Below are 25,920 nucleotides of genomic sequence, written 5' to 3'. Positions count from 1 at the left end.
AAGTAATAACAAGGGAAGAGCTATGGAGTATAATTTTAGAAATGCCAATCTTGCTTATCTTATTCTTTCTGCAATAAAGCAAAGGATGTATCTCCTGCAACAGTGTTCCATTAGGGCCACGGTTTATTTAAGCCTAAATTTAGAAATCTTTTGATACGTTCTCTTGCTTTCTGACTCCTTCATGCATTATTGAAGAAGCCATAAAATGCACCTCCGGAAGATGGTGTGTGGCAGAAGTGGGATGAGAGGGAGGGAGGGAATAATCTTCTCCCCATCCTTTCTGGAAAAAGCAGAATTCCCACTTTAAGTTCTCTTTAGAGACAGCGTAAAACCTGACTTCTGTAGGACAGTCTTAAAACAGGGCCCTTTTTGGTTTTAAAATGAGAAATCTCCGATTGGCATCAAAATCCAGACCAGGAAAAAGAAAATCCTGCTTTGCCCAGCTACAATCTGTCCCCTTTGTACTTTTCCAGACTCTTGATCCTACATCTAACCCAGTGTTTCTCAACCTCAGCAGCTTTAAGATGGGTGGACTTCAACTCCCAGAATTCCCCAGCCAGCTCGCTGGCTAGAGAATTCTGGGAGTTGAAGTCCGCCCATCTTAAAGCTGCTGAGGTTGAGAAACACTGATCTAATCTCTCAATTTCCACATTATATTCAAGGAAAACAGTAACACCCCCGCCCAACACATTACATTTACCGTAGAGGAAATGTCACAAATGTCCCTTAATGTCACAAAGGCCTAGTCAATTTTTGTGAACCCCAATTAATCCAGAATGATATGCTATTATCGCGGCAGAGTTCTGAAAGTGATCAATAGGCTCTTGCAGTTTTAACTGCCAGAGAAAGTAATCACTTTTCGTCCATGTTCTATGGAGGGGAAAATTCTTCCTGCAAGCAGAAAACTAGCACAAGGAAAAACCTTCCTTCCCTAAATTATTAGTTTTAGGCTTTCCCAGAGTATAGGCAGGCAAGGATATGGTTCTGCCACTTTAAATGGGAATAATGTATTTATCTGTGAATTAGATGTCATGGCAACCTTCCTCTTTTAAATCTGATAAGGAGGCTGACAGAGGCCGATCACGTGGAAACTTCTTTGAGTTACCTTCTACTTCCTATTCTCAAAAACAGCATTTTTTACACCCACATCTTGATTCTTGTCCACCCAAAGAAGGGTGTTTCCATTTGGGCTTGTTTATTATGATATGGGTCCAAGCCATGGTCTTTGCTGTGGTCTGTATCAATGTATTAATTTGTGCACACCGAGGGAATCCTTGCAACCAGCTCATCCAAATTTAATCAGAACAATGTTGAGGTGGCCACCATTGTTTTTGTGAAAGCATCATGGTGGGCTTGGGTGCTACAAACAGCCAATTATAGGCAGGGAAAGAATATTGAAGATCTAAGTAGGAGGGGAGGGTTAGGATATGGTTTTACTGAGCACCCCTCCCAAGACACAGCAGGCACATCTGGATTAGAGCTGTTAGCAGAACTCAAAGCCCAGAGGTCCATTTGAGCCCAGCGTTCACCAAGATGATCCATCTGGAAGGGATGTACTACTGAACCAGGATACAGGTGATGGAGGCTCAACAGCCAGGATGGGCCTCTCATGAGAAGCCTTCTTGCGCCTAGAAAGCTACCACTGTATGCAATGGACACTATGTTAAGGCTTGGGGGCAGGAAGATGTCCTTGTCTCCAGTCAGCTGTTGATGGGAGATACCAGCTCTTCCTTTTCCCTAGAGATGTGATGGTGGTCTTGGTGGTGAGGATGCATCACCCTCAATGTCTTGTGAACCAAATGGAGAACTTTTCCTGGCTAGATTGGGTCTGTGAACCCAACATTCCCAACTCCTAGTACGAACAATACATGGAGTGATGCTTCAAGCTTGCTACAGGAGTGGACTACAGCTCCAATAAACCCCAGCCTTTCGGATTATGGGCACGGAAATTGTAACCCAATGGATCAAGAGGCCCAGGCTGTCTGAACCTGGCCTGAGGCTTGTAGGAGAGCCCCAATGTAAGCTAGTAAGGACCTTAGGCTAGTAAAGCAGTAGAGATTCACACCGGGTCCCCACCCCTTAATGTTCTTCCAACCCTTGGACAACTGAGATCCCGCAGGGTTGGAATAGAAGCTCAAAGTTAGCGCTTTGACTTGTGATGACACTATATCTATCCAGAGCAGTGTTTCTCAACCTTGGTGACTTTAAGATGTGTGGACTCCAACTCCCAGAATTCCCCAGCCAGCATGGCTGGCTGGGGAATTCTGGGAGTTGAAGTCCACACATCTTAAAGTCACCAAGGTTGAGAAACACTGATCTAGAGAGAGAGAGAGAAAAAAAAGAGAAAGGCCATAGTTTAATACCAAATGCTCTAAGAGAGAGCCAAGACAGCATCAATCCAAACCAGCAGTCCCTTCTGCTGCCGTTTCATCTCAGCAGCTGTTTCTCTTGCAGCTAATTCTGGCAGCTAATTCTCCCAAAGTTTTCTAAAACTCCGTGAATGACCTCAAGCTATTCTAAGTCACCTCGCTTTCATCTCCAGAGCTTCGCTTTCAGTGGGGGAGAGGAATAGAAGCCGTTATAATATTGCTTATGGGCCTCTGGAAGCTTTTTCTCACTTGGGTTAAAGAATAGATGGAAATGCACTAGGAACAAACTGAACATTCAGTGCCAACAATTTTGGACAGACCCTGCCCAACTCCCCTGGGGAAGAACTCTTGCAAGCTGTTGTATCTTCCCATCCACATCTTCATGGATCAACAACCTGTACAGAGTTTGGCCCTTCCAACAGATTTCCACCACATGCCCCGTGGTTGGCCCCTGGCCCATTGGCCAGTGTGTGCAGAGTACATCTAGTTCATTGTCACATGGCCTGAAAGCTCACACATCATAAAATAACACAACAGGGTCACAACAGAAAGCCTAAATTGAGAAGCAAGGACATGGTTTTGCCTTTGAACGTCCACCTCTAGAGTACTCCATATTTCAGCTGCAACGGAGGGAATATGTCCACTCTAAGGCAATGGATAAGAAGACATTTCCAGCATCACTCCAAAAAGCTTTCTTCTGCCCTCGTGGGCTGAGCTTCCAAGAAAAGCCGGCCTCCGAAAAAAGAAAGGAGGAATCCAACAAGGAAGCCGTTGGACTAAATGTCCTGGTATCTAAACTGAGAGTGAGAACCACCACGCAACTGGGAAGAACAGCTGATCCCAAAGACTAACATGCAGAGTCTGCTTTTGGCAGCCTCTTGCAGAAGAAGTTCTAAATGGGGTTCGTTCTCCCCCATCGAGTCAAATTCCAGGTCAGTCCTACCTGGATTTGGGGCAGACAGACCCGCTTCTGGACCGTCGTGCCCCTTTCAGAAAGACGTGGCTTGGACTTCATCTCCCTGTGTAGTCACTTGCAAAAACAATATTACCAGGAGGAGTCATTTCCAGCTGAGAAGATGGAGGAAAGGAAGAAGAACTGGGGCCTGGCAAAACGAAATGTTATTTCCTCAGGACTTACTCAGAGGTCTTCCACAGAGGAGACAAGCAGCCATCACATCTACAGACCCTTTGGCTTGGTGAGCTATTTAGAGTCTTGAAGGTCCTTCGCTGTCTTCAAAATCAGGTGAACGTCAGAGATGGGGTAGTCCTAGGTGAAAAAGGAATAATACAGATTTTGAATTTACACACTGCAGGCAACACACGCTTCAACAGGGTCGAACCACTTATGTACGACGTCCCCAACTCCTGGACACCCACCGGCCTGCAAGTGGCCTTTGTGATCCTCGTCTCCCTTGATTTTTTACAGTTTTTTTTTTTTACAAATTGAAAATAGGAAGCGAGTCTGCTTTTTCGTTTTTCATTTCTGTGAATGGAAAAGACCATACAGGAGCCATTTTGCAGAAGTGCCCATCACAAAATTCCAAACAAAATCTGAAGCCTCCCTGCCATAGATTCAAGACACGTTCTTTTCACTTGCTGACATCACTACGCCACTGCGTCTAACCCAATCGAGCGGGGCTCATCGTGCTTCGTGCATAATTTCTTTGAATTACAGCAGGCAAGGGATAGGATCACAAAGGCGGCTGAGATTTCCCCTGGCTGAGAATTCTGGGAATTGAAGTCCACGCTCCTGGAGGATGCCCAGATTGATGAAGATCCCAGCTAGAGAGAAAAATGAGGCTTAGAGGTGTCCGGTGACCTTACAGGAAACATTCCAAATTTGAAACGACCCCCTTTCAAACTTGGAACAGACGTTTCCAGCTCAAAACAATCCACTTCAACCCAGGGATGCATAGGAAATGGAGCAGTTGTGAGGTTGGAATGGGACATTATGCATTCAAGACATTTTTTTTGGCATATTGTTGCTAAAGAAGGACAATACAGTAGGGGATTTCAGAAAGCTATTTGCAACAAAAGGCTCAAAGGGAGTTAAGTTGGACATCTCATTAGGACATGCCTGTAAAACCAGAAAAAAAAATGGAATTCACAGATGAAATCCACCTTATTCAATGTAGAAGTACCCCATTGGAAGCTGTTAGGATCCCACCCAGTAGCCTTGAAAAAAACATAACCAGAATCAGAAGCAAAGTAAAAGTTGGCCACAATGATTTTGCCCATTGGTAGGAGTAAGTGTGGCTTGTTCAACAAGCCATGGTTAAAACAAAGGTTGGCTTGATGTGAATGCAGCCGTGGCTGGGGCTGTTCTTAGTCAGGAAGAAAAGCATTCTGTTTTCCCCTCTTGCTTTACCTGCAGAAGCCGCATATTTAAAGTAAAATCTCCTTCTAGCAGTTGATCTCGAATGAGCCTGTAGGATAACGAGAGAGGAAAAGATGATTTGGCTTGGATCCGCTGGCTTCAACAGAGGTGCTTGAAAGCGGGTGACGATGCAAGAGTCAGAAATGAAAAAAAGAGCCTAGCCTTTTGCACTCCCTTCCCAGAGAGTCTCTTTTTTAAAAAAAACAATACCAGTTAGACCAGTGTTTCTCAACCTCGGTAACTTTAAGAGGGGTGGACTTCAACTCCCAAAGTTCCCAGCATGCTAGCTGGGGAATTCTGGGGGTTGAAGTCCACCCATCTTAAAACGGCCAACTTTAAAGAACACTATTTTGGTTATTGCCTTGTGCTTTCCCCCAAGCACAGATTTGTTTCTGCCATACAGAGACAGAGCTTCCCAAAGTGTTTATGAATTATTATGGGAGCCAGCTGTACAGAAGTTTTTTTTTTAATCCATTCAATCATATCCGATTCTCAGAGACCACCTGGAAAAGTCCCTGTGGTTTTCTTGGCAAGATTTTTGGAAGTGGTTTGCCATTGCCTCCTTCCTAGGGCTGAGAGAAAGTGACTGGCCCAAGGTCACCCAGCTGGCTTTGTGGCCCAGGCGGGACTAGAACTCATAGTCACCTGGTTTCTAGCTTGGTGCCTTAACCACTGCACCAAACTGGCTGTCTGTACAGAAGTTACCGATCATCAATTATTTCCTATTGGGATATGCCTATTTCCTTCAAGGACTAACTCTGTCTTGAGTCTCTGTTGGCCTTTCTTCCTAATTTCTGGATTTGTTTGCATCTGAAGCATCAGCAGATCTTCAAGGATGCATTTACATGGCCCTCTCAGCCTGGGTCAGCATCTCCTCCTACCCCGAGAGTCCTCTGAAATTTAGGCTCAAGAGACAGAAAGCTCTAGAAAGTTAGGCTGGCTTTGCTAGGCTAGACTAAATGACATGGAATTGTGGGTCCACATATGGTGGAAAGCTCACCACAGTCTTTTCCACTTGGGTGAATCAGATCCACCACCGTTATATGGTCTATTTCTTGGAGCCTACAATGGGAACACAACCACTATTTTCTTAATCCAGGTTTAGTGTGCTGTATGAATCTAACCTTTTGATCCACCCTTCCAAAACAGGACCTGCATTGTACATTCTCAGCACTCCTAAGGGAAAATGATGCTTCTTTCTCTTCCAGGAGAATTTCCAGAGAATTTTGCGAGCCCAAGGATTTTTTTCTTCTTCTTTTTAAATATTTATAAACAGTAATATGGTGATTTTGGCATTAAGCTCAAAAATTTGTACCTTTTTATAAATAAAAACAACTTCATGTACTCTGCTTGTAATCTTTGCTGATGTTATACTGAGTAATGATGGCATGACCTCAGTAATTATCTGTGCATTCATAGATAATGTCTTTTTTGAAAATGCACCTGTGTTTTAAGTAAAATAAAAGGATTATAATAAGACTAAAAGAATAGTAATAAAACAAGCATAGAGTATTGCTGATGCACTTCTTAAAAGGGAAATGAAGACCTATCTATCTTTGCATACCTGTATATGCTGTATTATTGTTAAATAAATTTTTAACTGAAAAAAAAGGAAGAAAGAAAGAAAGAAATTACACCCAGAACATTGTATTTTTCCCAGCAGGAAAATGAGGCCTTGCACAGCCAAACAAAAGTTTGCTAGAGGTGCTAACATGGAAATGTCAGCCTTCATAGCTGCCACTGATCACCACTTTGAACAGTCTGGAAACCTGCTGGCACCCAAAACCCCCTTTTTATTCTGCATCCTTTTGGCCAAATCCTTAGGTTCACGCAAGGTGGTCACCAAACTGAATTTTATCTTCATCCCATAACCCGTTTGAGGCTACTCTTTTTTACTTTGGAGTGCCAGTTTTTGTAAGTGGTAGACTGCACCTGGAGGCTCCATTTGGTTCATATGCCAAATGGCCATGGCCAACCTTTGCCTCCCGCCTTTTGGGCTACCTTCAGCCCCTCGTACTGAATCAGAAGGAAACAAGGAAAAGGGAAGCACTTTGGACAGGTCCCACCCTGGGTGAAGCAGGGACTCACATCAACATGGCGCAGCAGACCAGCAAGAGGAAGTCAAAGCGATTGTCGTCAGCGAAGAGGGAGTCCCAGATGCGAATGACATCGGGCAGCAGGAACTCTTGAGACAGCAGGAGTGTTAGCCAGCGGAAAGCAAAAAACTGTGGTTTGATGTTCTGTTCTTGCTGGGAAAAGAGAAAATAAAATACAAGTAGACCTCGCTTAATGACCAATCATTTAGTGACGGTTCAGACTCATGACAATGCTGAAAAAAACAATTTACAACCAGTCCTCACGCACATGAACACATAACAACCACAATTGGGCCCAGAATATTGGTTGCTAAGCAAAGCAGTCATTAAGTGAATCTCACCCAATTTTATGACCTTTTTGGTGGCAGTTGTTAAGGGAATCACCACGGAAATTAAGTGAATCACGTGGTTCCCCACTGATTTTGCTTGCCAGAAGCCAGCTAGAAAGGTCAAAAAGGGTGATCATGTGACCACGGGACGCTGCGACAGTCGTGGGAATACCAGCTGTAGGTTGGTTTTTTCAGCACTGTCGTAAGTCCAAACTGTCACTAAACAAATGGTTAGTAAGCAGGGACTACCTGAATTCATGGCTTGGCGCTGTTTGAAAATAAAGGCTTCTTACAAATGGCAAGGCAGTTAATCCTCAGCAAGGATCCCTTGACTAGACGTACGCATCTTAATTTATTTAACCACTTTATCGCCCCAAAGGAAACTTGCGGCTTTCGATCGGTAGCGCTTCCTTCCTCTTAATCTTGAGGTCTGACAAGTCATTAAGCAGATGGCTGTATCCGCTGTTCTTTCTCATGAGAGGACCTGTCCCTCCTAAGATTTGGTCTACACCCATTAAAACAAAGAGGTAACAAGCAGCCGTCTGCTTCAGAAGCACAGCTTTAATCGGGTGTTCACCGGATCCACAAAAGTCCATGCAAATTGAGACATGCTGCAATCACTTTGGAGCCAACCTCACGGAACACAGGAGAATTTTTAGGGTTGCGCTGCAGAATTTCCTGATCTTGCGATAGCTGAATTGTGAACATTGCTGTTTCTTAAATATCAGTTAGGCATCATCGTGGGCGATCTGCAGATTCCCCACAGCTCTTTGCTCGGGGAAGAACCCCCAAAAGCCACTACTGTAATTCCATGTGGCAAAAAAGTGGGTTTAAGTAACATTCTAGTGCGTCTGTCTCTGTTCTGCCTGACAAAGACTTATCCCTGGCGTACAAGTAGTCCTTGCTTAACAATCACAAGTGGGACCAGAATTGTTGCTAAGCAAAGTGGTCATTAAGCAAATCTGGCCTGATTTTACAACCTTTCTTGTGGCGGCCGTTAAGCAAATCACTGTGGGTCTTAAGTGAACCATGCGGTTGTTAAGCAAATCATGTGGTTCCCCATTTTGCTTGCTGGAAGCCGGTCAGAAAGGTCGAAAACGGCAATCCTGTGACCACAGGACACTGAGATGGTCATAAATGCAAACCGGTTGCCAAGCGCTGAAATTGAGATCACACAACTGCAGGGATGCCACAATGGTCATAAGCGTGAGGACCAGTCATAAGTCGGTCTTCTCAGCACTGTTGTAAATCTGAGCCATCTCCAAACAAATGATTGTTAAATGAGGACGACCTGTATATGTGCTTCCAAACTGGGTTTTACAAGGACTTGAATGGGTTCTGCAGGATGCAGGGGAAAAATATATCTGCAGGTGACTACATCGCAAAGCTACAGTGGAAAGGGTCGACGTGTCACGTTTGGAAGCCCAAAACCCTCGCATAAGAACACCGAGGACCCTGAGCATAGGGTTCTCCATCGCCGTGAAACCTGAGCTCCACAAATAGGCCATAAGTGGTGGACATTTCTGATCTGGTTGGCCATGACAGATCTGCCCATTAAGGAAACCCCCTTAAATTCTCCAAAGGGCCACAGCTCAGGCTGCAAATTTCTCACCAGCTTCATGTAAAGCTCTGCATCTTTCTCTTTCAAAGTGATGTAGACCTTCTCCATCTTGTAGGTGATGCCGCACTGAGAGTCATCCAGGCTTTTGATGAAGTTATCCCTGATCTCAGACATGAGGTTCGTGAAGCAGAAGAAGGTGTCGGCCTCGGCGTGCCCTGGGCGTGAAAAGGGGCACCGTCAGCTCCGTTGCCCGGGTCACGCTGGCCACCAACATGCCAGGAACATGCTGGCCCAACTTACCTTTCCATTCGCCGTTGGGGTCTGTAGCAAACGTGTAATAAAGAGGCCCAACAATTTCGTTCATCCCTTGGACGTAGGCAATTCCGGGGTTCAGCTTTGCGTAAATGAAGAGGATTCGTTCTACTACTTCCCAGTGGGCTTCTGAGCCATCAGGCAGAACTTCATATTCGCCCACCACTGGTGTTTTAACTGGTGAACTCACCTGGAAAAACAGAGAGAAAATGGTACCCACCACCTTTTATGGATACTTGGACTGGGAAGTTCTGTGATTTCCACTTCCTTCTCTACTCTTTTCCAAGCTCAGCAGCCACGGATCCTCACCCAAACAAAATCAAACATGTCATCCCTCCCCCCAGTCCCAAATCCTGGTTTTAGCAGCTAAAACCTAATCCAAGAATCCCCCGTTTTGAATTTGCCTCTGACAACGATCCCCAACATGCCTGCTAAATGACACTTCCCTTGGTCCCGTTAAGCTCCACCTGACATGACTTTTTAAGATACTTTTTATTAAGATTCTTAAATTGATTTGATGGTGATTTCTTTGATTGTTGTGAGCCACCACCCAGAGTTGTTGAAAGCTGGGTGGCACACAAATTAATTTATTATTATTATTATTATTATTATTATTATTATTTGGAATGTTCATGTGCTGTAAAGCAAAAAAGCCAATTTGAGGTATGATGGTCTAAGTTTTTTGGGGGGAACTGAAGAAAAGCCCCCCCCAGTTTACCTCCTTACCAGCCCCCCAATACAAATGGGTATTGGGCGGCTGGCTCCAAGCAATCACCTTGGGAGAGCACCTGTGACATGTTCCCCAAATCCAGAGCGTGCTTGCTAGTCTCCAAAAGCTCGGCGGCTGAGTTTTGCCCCCCCAAATCTGTACCCAAAGTTATTCTCTTACGTTGGTGACCCCGCTCCGGTTTCGGGCCACTGTCTGTGATTTGAGGGTCGTCTGTTCCACTCGCTTGCGAAGGGTCTCAAAGTCGTTCTGGGGGTCGAGGATCAACAGACAAGGATACTCAGTTGGACGCTGGAAGAAGGCCATATCAGGATATAGCCTCCTATGTGGGCAAAAGAAACCAGGTTTCTCAAAGAAAGCTTGTTGCATCCCCAGAGAAGAACCAATTCAAACATTTCCTCCCCAAATTCGCCCCACGCCTGGGTTGACAGACAGGGTTCAGAGCCATTACAGTTTGGCGCTAACAAGTTATGTGAGCCTAGCCATTATCAATCACGGCTTACTGCTGATTACACCACCTGAACCATGCCAAGGGAGGTTTATTCCTGAAACTGTGGGTTGAGCAAGGTTGAAGGGCGAACCCAGCATCTTTACCTACCGGACATCCTTGTCAATCTGTAACAGCACTTCGTTGTCCTTGAAGTAAGTGTTCCACTGGCTGTTGGGGTTTGGATTCAGTGGCTTCAAAAGAGAAGTGTTTGGGAGAAGAGGTGGTCAAAAGCAGGCTGAGAGCAGAAATGCAGTCTTCTGGCATGAATGGTTCCCAGGGAACTAAGCCATGGGTCTAAACACTTGGCTTGTTTAGAAGAGATGCTGCCTAAAGGGACAGTCAGATAAGAGGCAGCTGAGCCCACAGCTGCATAATAGGCAGAGAAAGAGACTCAGAAGGGACCCTCCCTAGTTTCTCGGGCTGTAAAGGAGACAGCGGGAGATTTGTACTTTTAGACCTTCAAGATTCTGTCAATGTAGCCATACAATAAAGTGGAATTAGCTCATCTGGTTGTGTTTCCTGTCTGGTCTACCTGGGCAGGCTGACATCACCTGATCCCCACAGCCAAAAAAAAAAAGATGCTGAAAATCAAAATAACTTGAGTCTACAGACAGCAGTATCTCCCTCTCTGTTAATAAATAACTATTGACTTACTAGATTTACATTCTGCCTCTCCTTCAGGAGATGAGATGGCATCAACTCTGCTCCTGCCTCCTATTTTTTCCCAACAACAATCGTGTTGGGTAGGCTGGGAGGTCCCAAGTCATCCCAGGAGATTCTTAAGAGAGGAGGGAGTAGAACCTGGATCTCTCTGGGGCCAATCCAACATTGGCTCTCCAGCTCTCAACTCAGCAATAAAGATGCAGCACTTAATGGGAACCTCCAAGTGTGTTGCTCCATTTATTCCAGCTCTTTCTCATGTCAGTGGGGTGGAGCGGAGTGGGACAACTCCAACGCACAGCAGATAATTTGCAGGCAGAAAGTCCCAAAGCATGCTGGGAATTCTGAATTCTGGGAAACGAAGACTAAGGAATTGTGGGCATTGAAGTCCGCACATCTGGAGGGCACCCAGATGGGGGAAGATCTTCCAAGTCAAAAATATTCAGATCAGCCGGGATCTGTCCAAGGTTTGGGTCCTTCTAAACCAGCATTGCCCGCTTGGCTTCACAGTACCGAATGAGATTCCTAACCCAGAAATTAAATTTAATTCCATCTTTCCAAATTCCAGACACAAATTTCAGTTCCTCATTAGCAACCTTCCTGAAACTTGTGGGAGATTATTTTCATTTCGGAAAGGCCTTCCTGGATACAATTTTGCTTGCTAATTTTTAATCAAGCCTTGGTTTTCCCCTTTTAATTACATCTTTGCCAGCTGCCATAATGACTTGCTCTTCTGCTACAATTCTGTGTTCTGCAGTTTTGTGCCTTGGAAATGCCCTGTGTGTATTTTAACTTCTAAGAAACCCCCTAAAGATACATATTGCCAATAAAGATTTCATAGTCATGTATAGATTAAACACTGCAAATATATGTTTGAAAGCCCATGAACGTTGCCTCCCAGCAGGCGTCTTCAAAAGTCCTTTCTGCTTTGTCAAACAAAGCTTACTCTCAGACAGATGTGCAAACTGGACCTCAAAATTACATTCTGAAGAAAAATTTCAAAGTGTAGTTAAGGCATCAGAATAAGAACCTACCTACAGGGTTGTTGTGGGGAAAAAACAGAAGCACTATATATGCCACCATGAATGCTTGTTAGATGAAGCAGGATCTAAATCAAATAAATAAATAAAGCCCCCAATCGAGATGTCCATCGATAGAGGAAAACTTCCAATCAATGGTCCACTTACATGATCCTCCAAGGTGACGTCCTCCCTGAAGACTCCAAGTTCAGCTTTAGCTATTCCTGGTTGAATAATCATTTCCTTCAAGAACTGGGCATATAGTTCTCTTCAAGGAGTAGGTGATGATGGGGAAGGCGACAATCGAAAAAGAATCTCATATTAGGAACAGGGTTTGCACTCAACCCCCATCAGCATTTTTAGGTTTTCCAAAAGCTAGCAGAGCTGAGTATTAATTGACACAAGATATACAGCCAACCTCATTTCAAACACACCGAACAGAACAGAACAGAACAGAACAGAACAGAACAGAACAGAACAGAACAGAACGGAAGGAGGGAGGGAGGGAGGGAGGGAGGGAGGGAAAGAGAGGGAAGGGAGGGGAGCGAGGGGAGAGAAAGAGGAAGGAGGGAGGGAGGGAGGTGAAATGGCATGAATTGGTTAGAGGAGGTGAAAATGGGAAGTTTTGTCTTTGAGCACTCTGTCTTAGCATGTTGTGTGAACCAGCCCATCCCACTGAGCCAGAATATTTGGACAGGATACAGAATACACTTTATCACACCCAGATTTCAGAAGCTGTATGAAGCTAAACCCCGAGCTTTAGGGCAAAACTGAAACATACTGTTTTGGACCTATCAAATCTGAAATTATTTGGGTTGTATATATCGGACAAATGTCTTCCCTCATGTTCCTTCTTATTTACCCTCTTTATGATTTCCAGAGGCGTAACATGGTTGTTTTTGCCAAAAAGGGGGGAAAAAAACAAAGTCCGGTTGCCTTGAACTGATTTGCCAGGGAGAATGCAAAGGATGCCATTCCCCAACCACGGACAGTTATGGAATTCCATGCATTATTAAGAAGCACGGTCAATTTGATCTCTGCTTTTAAAGTAGTCCACTGTTACTGCTTTAAATGGATTCCTATTGGAAAAGGCAATTGCTGACTATGAAAAGCAACATCTGTTAACCTGGCCAGGCAGAATCCTTAGGGACACAACCCCAATTTTATTTTTTTTATGTAATGTCTTTAGCAACCAAAAAGACTATCCTAGCACCACATTCATAGACCCACAAATATCCAGTGTACCCACCTGGCTTTGTTCACAAGATGCCCAAATCAGGAATGGGGAAAGAAATTTGCATCAACCGTGTCCAACTGACTGAATGTTTTCCTTAATCACAACCTCTTTAAATATATCTCCAAAGAAACTCAAATTATACTTTTACATTTTCTCTCGTGTGTTACCTAGTCATAATTTCTCCAATTTAGTTAGCTTAAAGTTTTAAAAATTGGACAGGAGGCGTTAGCACTGTCTCTGTTGATTCATCAGCTCTGCAGCTTAGTTAATCAATGGGGAAAACAAATCTCAGCTCTACAGGAAGGAAATGCCTTTGTTGATTAACTGATTACATGCCATCAAGTCAGTGTCAACTCTCAGCAACCACATAGAGCTTCTCCTGTGTTTGCCTTTGTAAGGACTAACTAAAATGATCCAGTCGGACGTGCAAGCTTTCAAGTTAATCGGGTGAGGTTCCTAGTTGGCCCAAACCTTTGGTAGAAAGGTGGAAAAGCGACAGGATGTTATTTTTTTAACAAAAATCACTAGAGATCTAAAACAGCAGCTCTCTCTGCTGCTTCGCAATTGGACTCCGAGCAATGAGAAGGAACAGTCCATATTTCCTATGCCAAGAAGGAAAGATAGAGAGAAATCAACTGGTTCGACATACCTTTGCTTTTTCAGCTGGGAACTCCAAGCAGATCTTTCCACAGGAAGGTAATTTAAGAGGATCTGCAAAAGGTAAACAGAGAAAAGAGTTTGCACTGGAGAAAAAAAGCATTCTGATCTCAGTTTGCTAACCAGTCTTCCCCAGCCCAGGACCATTAACCCTTCTTCATTCAGGACAATTGGCTTCATCCAGTCTAGAACATCTGCAGAAGAAGAGGCTAGATCAGTGTTTCTCAACCTTGGCCACTTTAAGAAGTGTGGACTTCAACTCCCAGAATTCCCCAGCCAGAATCTGGGGGTTGAGGTCCACACATCTTAAAGTGGCCAAGGTTGAGAAACCTGGGCTAGAGAGAGGCTGGCACCAAGGAACCCAGCTTTGCAGAACTATGTTATAGCTGGGCCAGGCTGCCCTTCCGGTAGACATTGTCAAAAATCATTAAGATTCAGGCCAACCTCCTATTTTATTTGCAGTGGCTGTTCCTATTTTGCTTTGTCTATTCCTTTTTTCTCAACATCCGCAAGAATCGTAAGTTAACAGTACTGTCAGCACTAAACCATTCGAGCATTCACACAGTGACAGCCAGGAGCCCAGGATCCTTTAACTGTTTATTGAAGCGAAATGACTAGGACAGAGGTAAAGCTGCGAATGGAGAATTCCCGCTAAAACATACATTTAAAACTACATTCCCTTGATTGCCTCCCTTTCCCACGAAAGTATCTCACCCCCTTTCCCATCCAGGTGGTGTTGCTGGTGTATCTCTACTGACTGGCCTTGATGTAACCACCATAACTCTGTAGCCATAATAGTGCAATTCACACTCCAACCCAACACCCCCTCCCATCCGGCGACAGATTGTCTGCCCCACTGACAAGGAAGTGATGGAAGATGCTCCGATAAGGGGTTCTGAGAACCCTTTGATCGGAGGAAACTGACAAGTACAGCGGAGTATCCAGCTTAAGACCGAAACTTTTACTGTATTGTACGTAAAATATCTGGATGTAATTTGCGGTTGTTTATTAATGTTATATCCAGCTTTGGATGTAAAATCTAAATAATCTTATGCTTATTAACATTGACATTTCAAAGCATAGTTAATACTGATATAACTAACTATAGATAGATAGATATAACTATATAAATATGATACACTGTACATATATAAAATAATGAATAAATGTTAATATATTAACAATATTAATAAGTATCTAATACATATATTTCATAAACTCTAATAATAAAAATGTAATGTTACATAATATAATATATAAATTGTATTACTAACTCTAACCCTAAACTTTTCTTTTTATCTTTAATGCGCTACGTGGTTCTCAAACATTCTGGTCTCAGGACCCCTTTAAATTCTTTAAAATGGTTGAAGACCTCAACGAGATTTGGTTGATGTGGGTTACCACCATCACTCTTCATTGTATTAGAAATTAAAACTGAGAAATTTAAAAATATGTATTTCTTTAACTTCGTGGACCCCCAGACCACACTTTGAAAACTGCTGGTTTAAGTTACCTAAACATTACAGTGTTAATCATCTCTAGTCAGTGGTGTATAAATGCCGTCTCCAAATAATCTAATGTACAATATATGTCGTAACAATATGATAAAACAAATTTTAAAAAAATACGAAGGGGAATAAAATGAGGGGCTGAGGTGACTCTACTTCATAAGGAGGACCTTACCTTCCAGCAGAGACAGCGTAAACCACCTTCAAAAGGAATTCCTGTGAAATGAAAGAATTGGGAGGTGGTTAAACGTGGCCCCTTTCAACACGGCAGGCTCAGACAGGTTAAGAGGAGAGATGCACACTTCCAGAAGATAATTCAGCACTTCCAAGAATGCAGGGATGTGGTTTTTTTATACGTTCAATCATACCCGATTCTTGGAGACTGCCTGGACTAGTCCCTGCAGTTTTCTTGGCAAGGTTTTTCGGAAGTGGTTTGCCATTGCCTCCTTCCCAGGGCTGAGAGTGAGTGACTGGCCCAAGGTCACCAGCTGGCTTCCTGCCTAAGGCGGGACTGGAACTCACGGTCTCCTGGTTTCTAGCCTGGTGCCTTAACCAGTATACCAAATTGACTCTTATTTTAACTTTTAATTTTATCTTAGGTTGCTATCGTTTTAAGTTAGACTATGCATACTTTCACAGAGTATCATCCTTGTACTGGTCTAGACTGAAATAAACGATTGATCGATTGATACCAAACTGGCCCTCTAGTATCCCAATGCCCTGATATGAATCAGTGGTGCCACTGCATCTGAAACATTGTGTGCAGTCCTGGTTGCCACACCTCAAGGAGAACGTGGTGGAGCCGGAGAAGGTTCAGAGGAGGGGGATGAAGAGGATCCGGGGGCTGGGGCAGATCCCCTACGAGGACAGGTTGTGACGTCGTGGGCTTTCTGGTCTAGAAAGGAGGCGAATGAGAGGAGAACATGATGGAGGTGTATAAGATGATACATGGTGGGGATCAAGTGGACAAGGAAAAGCTCTTCTCCCCTTCCCAAAATCCTTGAACCAGAGGTCACCCAGTGAAACTGAATCTGGGAAGAATCAGGACAGACAAAAAGAAGTATCTTTTTGTGCAATGCATAATTCAAGTTGGGAATTCGCCATCTTGGGATGTGGTGCTGGCCGCCAGCTTGGCCAGCCTCAAAAAGGGTTGGACCAGTTGGGGATCGAGGGCTCTTGGGGGCAGTGAGGCTACCCCTGAAGGCCATCTGCTGGGAGGCTGGTGGGCTTCCTTGGGCAGCTGGTGGGCCACTGTGAGAACAGGTGGCTGGACTAGACAAGCCAGGAGTCCAATCCAGCAGGGCATGGCTTAGGTACTTAAAACAATTTCCACTCCTTCTGGCATTCTCTGCTTCCTCTTTATCCACACCATGATGTAGTGAGTAACATAAACTTAAACAGGCATGATAGCTTTAAAGAGATTCATCATTGGCTATATCTTTTAATCTAGATCCTCATAATCCAATCTAATACAAATGAGCATCACACCACACCATCATTCTCTGACTGATGCATTTCCACATCAGCATACAGAAAAAAAGGAGAAGAAAGGACTTGATGCATGGGTATTTTTAAGCCTGCAAGAACATTTTCTGTTAAATATTTATGGAAGTGGTGATTCAGTGACCTTTGGCCCTTGAACACTGATTGGCCCAGTACTATCAAAGCCTACTTGGAATTTCATGCCAAAAAGGGGAAGAAAACTTGTTTTTATACAGGAACTGGAGTTTTGGGGGAAAACTAATGAATTGCAATTAATTGCATTGGATAGATATTTGATTCAGTATTAGAAGAGTTCAAATAATCGTATTTCAGTGGTAATTATTTCAAATTCAGGCAACTTCCATTAAAGAGGTAAGTTTCATTCCTTATTTTTAGTTTCAGAACACTGCTGATGCATATATTCAGACCTACCCATGAAACAAATATAATAATTTTGTAACGTCTGGCCTATATTTGAGCCTGAACGTGCAGGGGTTCCCACGGGCCTGAAAAATATTTCAAGGGTTCTTCCAGGGTGAAAAAGTTCAGAAAGGCTGGCCCACTTCAATTCTAGGATAATAGGAAAGCCTGTGGCATGATAATACTGTGTGTGAGCTAAAAGTGTATCCTAAAAACACTGCCAGCTGACTATGGTTGAGTATGGCAATCACAGCTCCAAATAATTGATTTTTCAAGGTGGAAAAGTGTATGAAGCTTCTGACACGGTTTTCCTCTCCATTCCCCAATGCAGGTCCAGCTCCACATACATCAAAACTTCAAAACATAGGGATTCTATTCTGCAAATCAGGAGAAGTGGCAATCTGGCGAAACCCACTTCCAATTTTGTTTCTCTCGGTAGGTTCTCTCAGTGGAAACTGACCTCTCCTAATCAGCTTTCAGTGCAAATTTGGCCTGACTTTTGTAAGAGTAAGCGCCCTTACCATGGAAACAAAATTCACGCAGCTTCTGCAGCACAATGTTGGGCTCGCTCAGGATGTCTTCAAATTCTGCAATTCTGCAGGAAACACAACACAGACAAAGCAGTTAGCACACCCCACTCACCAAAATCGGAAAGCATTCTGTGGTGCCAAAAGCATTCTCACCTGCAGGCTGATAAAATATTATTAGACAGAACGCTTCGTTGGGGTTTAAGCCAAGTGCGTATAAAGTTTCTCTCAGGCCCCATTCATTGTGAGATAAAGCCCAGCCTTGGACAGTGTTCAACATTATTTTTTTCCAAGGCCACACGAGACCTAGCTGAGCCCATTATCAACAGCCAGAAAAACACAGCGTTCTGATAAGGACCTTTATCTGAACAAAGACCAAGTTTAAGTGCAAAAAAACACATGAATGATGTATTGGCAACAGCTGCAGCAATTCCAGTGTCTCCCCAGATCCATCTTTCCCTAGTTGATGTCCCCCAGGTGTGTTGGGACAATACACCTGAACAAGGTCTGGTTGGAAAAAGCTGTCAGAGACGCTGAAGATCCTTAAACAGAGTTGGTCAAGCATTGGGAAGAACAGTTTTGCGGCCCAGCAAGCTTTTGACCAAAACCAGAGCAATTTCCCCCCTGCCTGAACTCAGAAATCTCCAGCTGCTGGGTCCTTGGGCAGCTTAAAAACTTTTCCCCTTCTTCCAAATCCAATCAAGCTGAGTTTGAAAAGGCTTCCATTTTTAAATGAGCACCACAATGCAAGAGCCTTCTGTACTAAAAACCTAATTTTCTATGTAAGAATCAATACTCCTTTTCCTTCAGCTTACTAAGGAATTTGTTCCTGCAATGGGGGAGATGCTTAGCTAATGTTCGTTAATAAAAATCCAAATAAAAGCCCTCTTCAGCCTAGACCACATCCCTCCGAGGGTTTGATACAAGGGGAAAAATCTGCTGTGTTTAACTTCTACAGCAGACCAGCCATCCCAGCAGCTAGAAATTAAAACAGGCCATTGATTTGGAAAGGAGCCGGTCCCGTTGTTGTTGTGTTTTTTAAACAACCAGCAAAGGGCTGGAGTGTACATATGAGTTAGTTCTACAGTGGCAGTCATTTCAGGAGTCCAGAGGCAGGCCAAAGGTTTAATTTCTGAAAAAATGGGAAATACGCCGCACTCCGGGACCTGAAAACGCTTCCTTTTGTGTTTGTTTCTTTGTTGCCTTTAGTTGTGGAATGAAACAAACAAGGAAAAAGAACAGCTGAAGAAAGAACAAAGGAATCCCAACCTTATCGATCTAACAGCTTCTCGACATCCTTCTCCCTCCACCGGGGGTTAGTAAAGTGCTTTTTAAGAGTCCCGTCCCGGTTTCTCCCAACGCAATGGAAATACCAGCATTAGAGGAAGAGGGAAACGTCTCCCTCGACCGCGGCTTCCTTCCTCCGGGTTACAGATAACTGTCTGCATCGGGCCGAGCCGCGTTTCCCCCGGGCAAAAAGGCCCCTTTGGACCCCCTCCAGCCCTCAGAGGGACCGGCGGGGAGGCGACCCACGGAAACTTTTGCAGCGGCCGCGAGGGCCTGCCGCACGGAGACCAGCGCTGAAAACGCCCACGGGGCTGGGTCCCCGGGGGAGGACCGGGGGGGGAGGGCGGCGGTCGCCCCACGACCGCCTTTGCCTTCCCCCGCGGGAGCAGAGGGCGAGGGCGGCGGTCGGCAAGCGGAGCCCCGGCGGGGGCATCGCGAGCGGGCAGCGGCCGGCGGCGCAGGGCGCGGGCGGGTCCCGGAGGCGCTCCCTACCTGCTCCGGTGCAGGCTCGACATGGTGCCGGGACGGCGGACGGGCGCGCAGCCCCGCGCGGAACGGGCGGCACCGGAGCGGACCGACCCCGCCGCTTCACCCGGGCGCTCCGGCGCGGCGCCGGGAAGGACTAAATGGCGGAGGCGGAGGCGGAGCTCGGCTGCCCGCCGGCCCGGCTTGCGGCTCGCCCTGCCCCCCTCCCTCCTCGCCGGCCGCCAGGACTCCAGGCCCCATGCGCCACCGCTGGCCCGCGGGCAGCCTGCAGTCCGGGGCCCATGCTCCACAGCCAGCACAGCCTCGCCCGCAGTCCTGTGGGCAGCCTACACTCTAGGGCCCATGCCCCACAGCCAGCAAAGTCCCCACTGTCTTTTGGGGAGCCTGGGCTCCACTGCCTATGCTCCGCAGCCAGCATAGCCTCTTTTCTGGTGGCTAGAGCTCCAGTGCCTATGCTCCACAGCCAGCAGGATTCCCCCTTCCTGCCCTAGGGGCCACTTAGACTGCAACTCCTATTATGCCCCGCCAGTATAGATAACCTCCCCTGTTGTCCTGTGCAGCCTGTTGGACTCCATTGCCCATTATCCTCAAACCCACATTGCCTTTCTCCCTGACTCAGCCTTTTGAATTCCCCCAACCCAAATTGTCTTCATCTTCCTGTTGATACTGGACTACAACACCCATTGGTCCATCTCCAGCATGATCTCCCCCTTCCCAACCTGGTTATGTTGCACAATGCTTCCCATCAGCCCCTCCAGCTTCCCTTTTGCACCAGATTTCTCTCCAGACAGGCTGACTATGACTCCCATCAGTTCCCCCCAGCATGGCCATTCCTTCCTTCGCATACTTCCATTCCAGAACATGGGACTACAATTTCCATCCCCTTTGCTGAACACCCCCCCACAATCAACCAATAGCCAAGAAACTATGATCTCTGAATTCAGATTAATATGATTTGTTCTGAAAAAGGTTAAGGCAGTGTTTGTCAACCTGGGTCCCTTTAAGATGAGTGGACTTCAACTCCCAGAATTCCCCAATCAGAATTCCCAGCCCCATGGCTGGCTGGGGAGTTCTGGGAATTGAAGTCCGCACATCTTAGAGGCCCAGGTTGAGAAACACTGGGTTAAAGGAAGAACGCAAAAACTCCAGCCAGTTACTCTGCTTTCAAATGTGAAATTATATACATAAATGCAAATGAAAGCCGTTCAGTTCTATTCTCCTCTTGATGCAACAGGACCATCTTAGCTGGACTGGTGTGGCCAGGAGACCTTAACCATGGTTCCCAAGCCACCATCATTGGGTTTAAACCGCACACTGAGCTACGTGTGAACAAACCATGTGATAGCTAAGCATGATGGGCAATCTAAAACCTGACTTCGTGAGTCCTCTTGGTATTAAATATTACAAGCTGCTTTTATGCAAAGAGGAATAAATGCTTCCTTTTAAATTATAAAACAAAAACAGCCAGGGCTTTTTACGCGGGATAATGGGACAAGGAGTCCAGCCACCCTGGAGGGATGGAGAACTTTATTTGGGGGTCACGGTTGGAGGGGGAAGTGGGGGCCCTCCCTGGACACCTCAGACATCTTTTTTTGGAGCTGCAGAGATAGCAGTTGCCCAATTTACATATTATATAAGACGCATTACAATTTATGTATTAATTATACATCATATGCATAATACTAATCATAGATAATTGATATGGCTGCAGGTTCTGTTTTCATTGCTTTTTGTACACTACCTAGGCACTGTGGTGTCTGCTAATACAGATCATTAAGTTGTTATAATAATGTAACAATGCACTGTGTTCATTCAATGCCGCACAGAGGCAAATATGCCAAGTAGTTTGTCATTGGCCAAGCCAGTTAAAGCAGAACAAACTCAGGGCAAAATCCAGCAGAGAAAAAAATAACCCAAAGAAAAATCCAGATTAGCACAAAGTAAATATCAGATGGGTAAAAATGTGTGTGTGTGTGTGTGTCATGGTGCTGCTGCCCAAAATGTACCCCCCAAACATTTGAAACGCTTGACGAAGCTTTTGTAAAGCAGGATCAAGCAAAAGGTGGCTGGACTACTGCAATGCCCTTTCTCCAAGCTTGTAAATGCTGTATAGTATGGTTTTTATACTTATTTTATTATTATATTTATATATCACTTTATTTGGGTGGGTGTGTATGTAACCTTAAGTGTGTGTGTGTGTGTGTATATATATACATATATATATACACATACACACCCATATAAACATATACTGTACATGCATGCATATAAAACTACACACACACATATATATATGTATGTAGTATTTTTGTATGCATGCATGTACAGTATATGTTTATATGGGTGTGTATGTGTATATATATATATATGTATAATATATATATATATACATATATATATATTTATACATATAATACATATAGGAAGGACAAGAGACCTCTTCCAGAAAATTGGAAACATCGGAGGTAAATTCCAGGCAAAAATGGGTATGATCAAAAACAAAGATGACAAGGACCTAACAGAAGAAGAAGAGATCAAGAAAAGGTGGCAAGAATATACGGAAGACCTGTATAGGAAGGATAACAATATCGGGAATAGCTTTGACGGTGTGGTCAGTGAGCTAGAGCCGGACATCCTGAAGAGTGAGGTTGAGTGGGCCTTAGGAAGCATTGCTAATAACAAGGCAGCAGGAGATGACGGCATCCCAGCTGAACCGTTCAAAATCTTGCAAGATGATGCTGTCAAGGTAATGCATGCTATATGCCAGAAAATTTGGAAAACACAAGAATGGCCGTCAGACTGGAAAAAATCAACTTATATCCCCGTACCGAAAAAGGGGAACACTAAAGAATGTTCAAACTATCGAACAGTGGCACTCATTTCACATGCCAGTAAGGTAATGCTCAAGGTCCTGCAAGGTAGACTTCAGCAATTCATGGAGCGAGAATTGCCAGATGTACAAGCTGGGTTTAGAAAAGGCAGAGGAACTAGAGACCAAATTGCCAATATCCGATGGATAATGGAAAAAGCCAGGGAGTTTCAGAAAAACATCTATTTCTGTTTTATTGACTATCCTAAAGCCTTTGACTGTGTGGACCATAACAAATTGTGGCAAGTTCTTAGTGGTATGGGGATACCAAGTCATCTTGTCTGCCTCCTGAAGAATCTGTATAACGACCAAGTAGCAACAGTAAGAACAGACCACGGAACAACGGACTGGTTTAAGATTGGGAAAGGAGTATGGCAGGGCTTTATACTCTCACCCTACCTGTTCAACTTGTACGCAGAACACATGATGCGACATGCTGGGCTTGAGGAATCCAAGGCTGGAGTTAAAATCTCTGGAAGAAACATTAACGATCTCAGATATGCAGATGATACTACTTTGATGGCTGAAAGCGAAGAGGAACTGAGGAGCCTTATGATGAAGGTGAAAGAAGAAAGTGCAAAAGCTGGCTTGCAGCTAAACCTCAAAAAAACCAAGATTATGGCAACCAGCTTGATTGATAACTGGCAAATAGAGGGAGAAAATGTAGAAGCAGTAAAAGACTTTGTATTTCTAGGTGCGAAGATTACTGCAGATGCTGACTGCAGTCAGGAAATCAGAAGACGCTTAATCCTTGGGAGAAGAGCAATGACAAATCTCGATAAAATAGTTAAGAGCAGAGACATCACACTGGCAACAAAGGTCCGCATAGTTAAAGCAATGGTGTTCCCCGTAGTAACATATGGCTGCGAGAGCTGGACCATAAGGAAGGCTGAGAGAAGGAAGATGGATGCTTTTGGACTGTGGTGTTGGAGGAAAATTCTGAGAGTGCCTTGGACTGCAAGAAGATCAAACCAGTCCATACTCCAGGAAATAAAGCCAGACTGCTCACTGGAGGGAATGATATTAAAGGCAAAACTGAAATACTTTGGCCACATAATGAGAAGACAGGACACCCTGGAGAAGATGCTGATGCTAGGGAGAGTGGAGGGCAAAAGGAAGAGGGGCCGACCAAGGGCAAGGTGGATGGATGATATTCTAGAGGCGACGGACTCGTCCCTGGGGGAGCTGGGGGTGTTGACAGGAAGCTCTGGCGTGGGCTGATCCATGAAGTCACGAAGAGTTGGAAGTGACTAAACGAATAAACAAACAAACATAATATATATGTGTGTGTGTGTCCCAAAAGTCAAGACAATTTATTATATAAATTACATTAAATGTTTGAATTGTTTGCCACTTTCTTCAAAACATTTCCTTACTGGTTGGACGCATGGACTTTGATCATTCCTAAGTAGGGTAACCTTTTCTCCAAAAAATAGATTAATTAATAAAACATATTGTGGTTGGCCTATGGGGCCTGACTTTTGGGACACCCTGTATATACGGGTATATTTCTTTTCTATTCAGATTTTTAATTTAATTTATTATTTTAAAAATCTATATCCAGTTTAAGTGCTGCCAGAGCATAAATATGGGGTATAAATCAAAGGAATTAAATTACAGTCATCTATTAGAGATTTCTCCTGATATTCTTCTGCCAGGTTTTCTAATATCCACTGAAGTGTTTCTCCCTATCCTTTCCAAATTATATAGCAGTATTACAGCACTTAAGAAATATATTTTTGTGTGTAAGGATTAATGACTTAATTCCAGTGAAAAATTCCCAGGTGGAGTATGGGCTATAAAGTAGCCAACCCCATTTTAGCCTGATTAGCCGATGGTTCCCTGTGTTGACCCCTTGGCTTCTAGTCGTGCAGAGATAGACTGCCATGGGACTGGGAGGTTCTATTTGCCTACAACAGTCTCCAGGCTGCCTGCCTTCCTTCCCTGTAGCACAAGGATTCCCTAAGCACCTGAACCCATAATCATGGGGTGAAGAACTCCTTTCAGGGCCACTAGAGGGGTTGGACTACAAGCTCCATCAGTCACCCTCAACCAACAGGGAGGCGATGCGGGCTGCTCTCTGGGGAAGGAGGGGAGTGCGCCGGAACTCCATGCCGACCACCTTTGTTTCCCAGGGGAAGGCTCCTCGCGCGGTTCCCAGAGGTGGGGAAAAGCTGCCGGAAGTGACGCGCGGGTTTGTTGACAGCGGCGGCCGATGCCAATGCGAGCGCGAGGGAAAGAACGGGGGGAGCGGACCCCGGTGGGAACCACGCTCTCTCCGCGCCGGAACCGGAACCAGCTGCGAGGCGGAGCTTTGTTTCCCCCCCAGCGAGGCTGGGAGTCCGGTGAGTTCGGGGACGGCCGCTGCCGGGGGAGGCGCCGCAGCAGCGCCAGGCGCCCCCGGGCTCCCCCTTGACGACGACCGAGGGGGGGAAGCCCGGCCCCGCCCCCTGCTCCCCCTCCCCGCGCGCGGTGGCCCCGCAGCCTTCCCCAACCTGGCGCCCCTGGGGTGGGGGTGAAGACCCCCCTCGGCTCTCGGGAGCGGGGCGGGGCCTGGAGGATGGGAGTTGTCGTCTGGCTCCTGCTGCTCCCCAGCTTGGCTGAGCCCGAAGGAGAAGCAGGTCTGGTCTCTTCCTGGCAGGGGAAGCCCATGGCAGGAAGGGATCTGGTGGGATCCTTTGGGGGCCGTCGATCTTGAATGCCCAGGGTTGGTTCTTCTTCTGATCCACCCCTTTCAGGGCGGAAGGGGGCTCTTTAGGTGGCCACAGAAATCGTGAAAAATCAAAACCGGGGCAGTTACGTATAAAAGCCGGACTTTTAAAAGGGAGATAAATTCACCCAGAAGGAAGGGGTGATGTGCAGCCAAAACCTCTTAGAAAAACGTCTCTGGGCTCATCAAAACAAAGGGGGGGGGGTCGAGTAAAGCAAAGCTTTTCATCCTTGTCATAACCCGGTGAGAAAGGTCAGATCAGTGTTTTTCAGCTGGGAGTTGAAGTCCGCCGCTCTTAAAGTTGCCAAGTTTGAAAAACACTGGGGCAGCTGGAGAGGTGGGATTCATCTGCGAACTTCATAACGTTTTTCCTAATTGGGCATCAACCACCGCCTCCAGTGCCCTCTTTGAGGTGCTGGATTTATATTCGGCACAACTTACCTTGTGATATTGGCTCTTCAGCCGGGAGAATTTATTTAGGAGGCCAAATGTAAATTCACTTTGATCTTTTCTTTTGATGAAATGATTTTCTCTGCCCTTAAAACGTTTATGCTTTTTAAAATGCTACGCTTAAAAGGCAACCTCGACAATTATCATCACCATTTTATGTCACTTCTTAATTTTCTGCTATGATTAATGACCCATAAAGGTCACCTTTGGAAGCAGTGAGTGTAGTCACACTTAACACGAAGGTTGGGTTCACACGTTATGAAAAACCTTGTTTTCTTTTATCCTAATGTATTAATTAAACTTCAGCTGCCTGACTTTACCTCAGGCAAATTAGAAATCCTTAGAAT

The 25,920-nt window shown here is 45.1% G+C and overlaps 2 protein-coding genes across 4 annotated transcripts in view; one reads left to right on the top strand and one right to left on the bottom strand.

The window, feature by feature from the left end:
• Positions 1-566: 566 nt before the first annotated feature.
• TBC1D13 (TBC1 domain family member 13) lies at positions 567-24,971 on the bottom strand. Of its 2 annotated transcripts, none has more exons than XM_063316234.1 (12): positions 24,909-24,971; positions 17,766-17,839; positions 15,518-15,558; positions 13,827-13,888; positions 12,109-12,208; positions 10,370-10,452; positions 9,934-10,093; positions 9,033-9,234; positions 8,784-8,947; positions 6,835-6,995; positions 4,738-4,795; positions 567-3,636 (listed from the first exon to the last, which is right to left on the bottom strand). In XM_063316234.1, the coding sequence occupies exons 5-12, from the start codon at positions 12,178-12,180 to the stop codon at positions 3,571-3,573; spliced, it is 966 nt and encodes a 321-aa protein (XP_063172304.1). In that variant the 5' UTR covers positions 12,181-12,208; positions 13,827-13,888; positions 15,518-15,558; positions 17,766-17,839; positions 24,909-24,971; the 3' UTR covers positions 567-3,570. The 2 variants fall into 2 exon arrangements, with proteins under 2 accessions (XP_063172304.1, XP_063172303.1); XM_063316233.1 differs by lacking the exon at positions 24,909-24,971 and adding an exon at positions 19,551-19,700.
• Positions 24,601-25,920, top strand: part of ZER1 (zyg-11 related cell cycle regulator) — a 25,474-nt gene continuing 24,154 nt past the window's right edge. The window contains exon 1 of one of the 2 annotated variants that reach the window (XM_063316213.1): positions 24,601-24,758. The gene's annotated coding sequence lies outside the window, so the exon portion shown is untranslated. Of the gene's footprint in view, positions 24,759-24,901; positions 25,035-25,920 lie in introns of those variants that run through there. The other variant, XM_063316214.1, reaches the window with a different exon arrangement.

Source organism: Candoia aspera, chromosome 16 (assembly GCF_035149785.1).
Source record: "Candoia aspera isolate rCanAsp1 chromosome 16, rCanAsp1.hap2, whole genome shotgun sequence".
NCBI lineage: Eukaryota > Metazoa > Chordata > Lepidosauria > Squamata > Boidae > Candoia > Candoia aspera.
Note: the sequence above shows the minus strand (reverse complement) of the source record. Positions and strands in the feature narration are given on the sequence as shown.

Coding starts and splice junctions, on each gene's coding strand:
- TBC1D13 (XM_063316233.1), bottom strand. CDS start 19,573: ATGTCGAGCCTGCACCGGAGCAG. Junction 10,094..10,369: donor CAGATTGACAAGGATGTCCG/GTAGGTAAAGAT, acceptor TTGCCCACATAG/GAGGCTATATCCTGATATGG. Junction 8,948..9,032: donor CCCCAACGGCGAATGGAAAG/GTAAGTTGGGCC, acceptor TTTCACGCCCAG/GGCACGCCGAGGCCGACACC.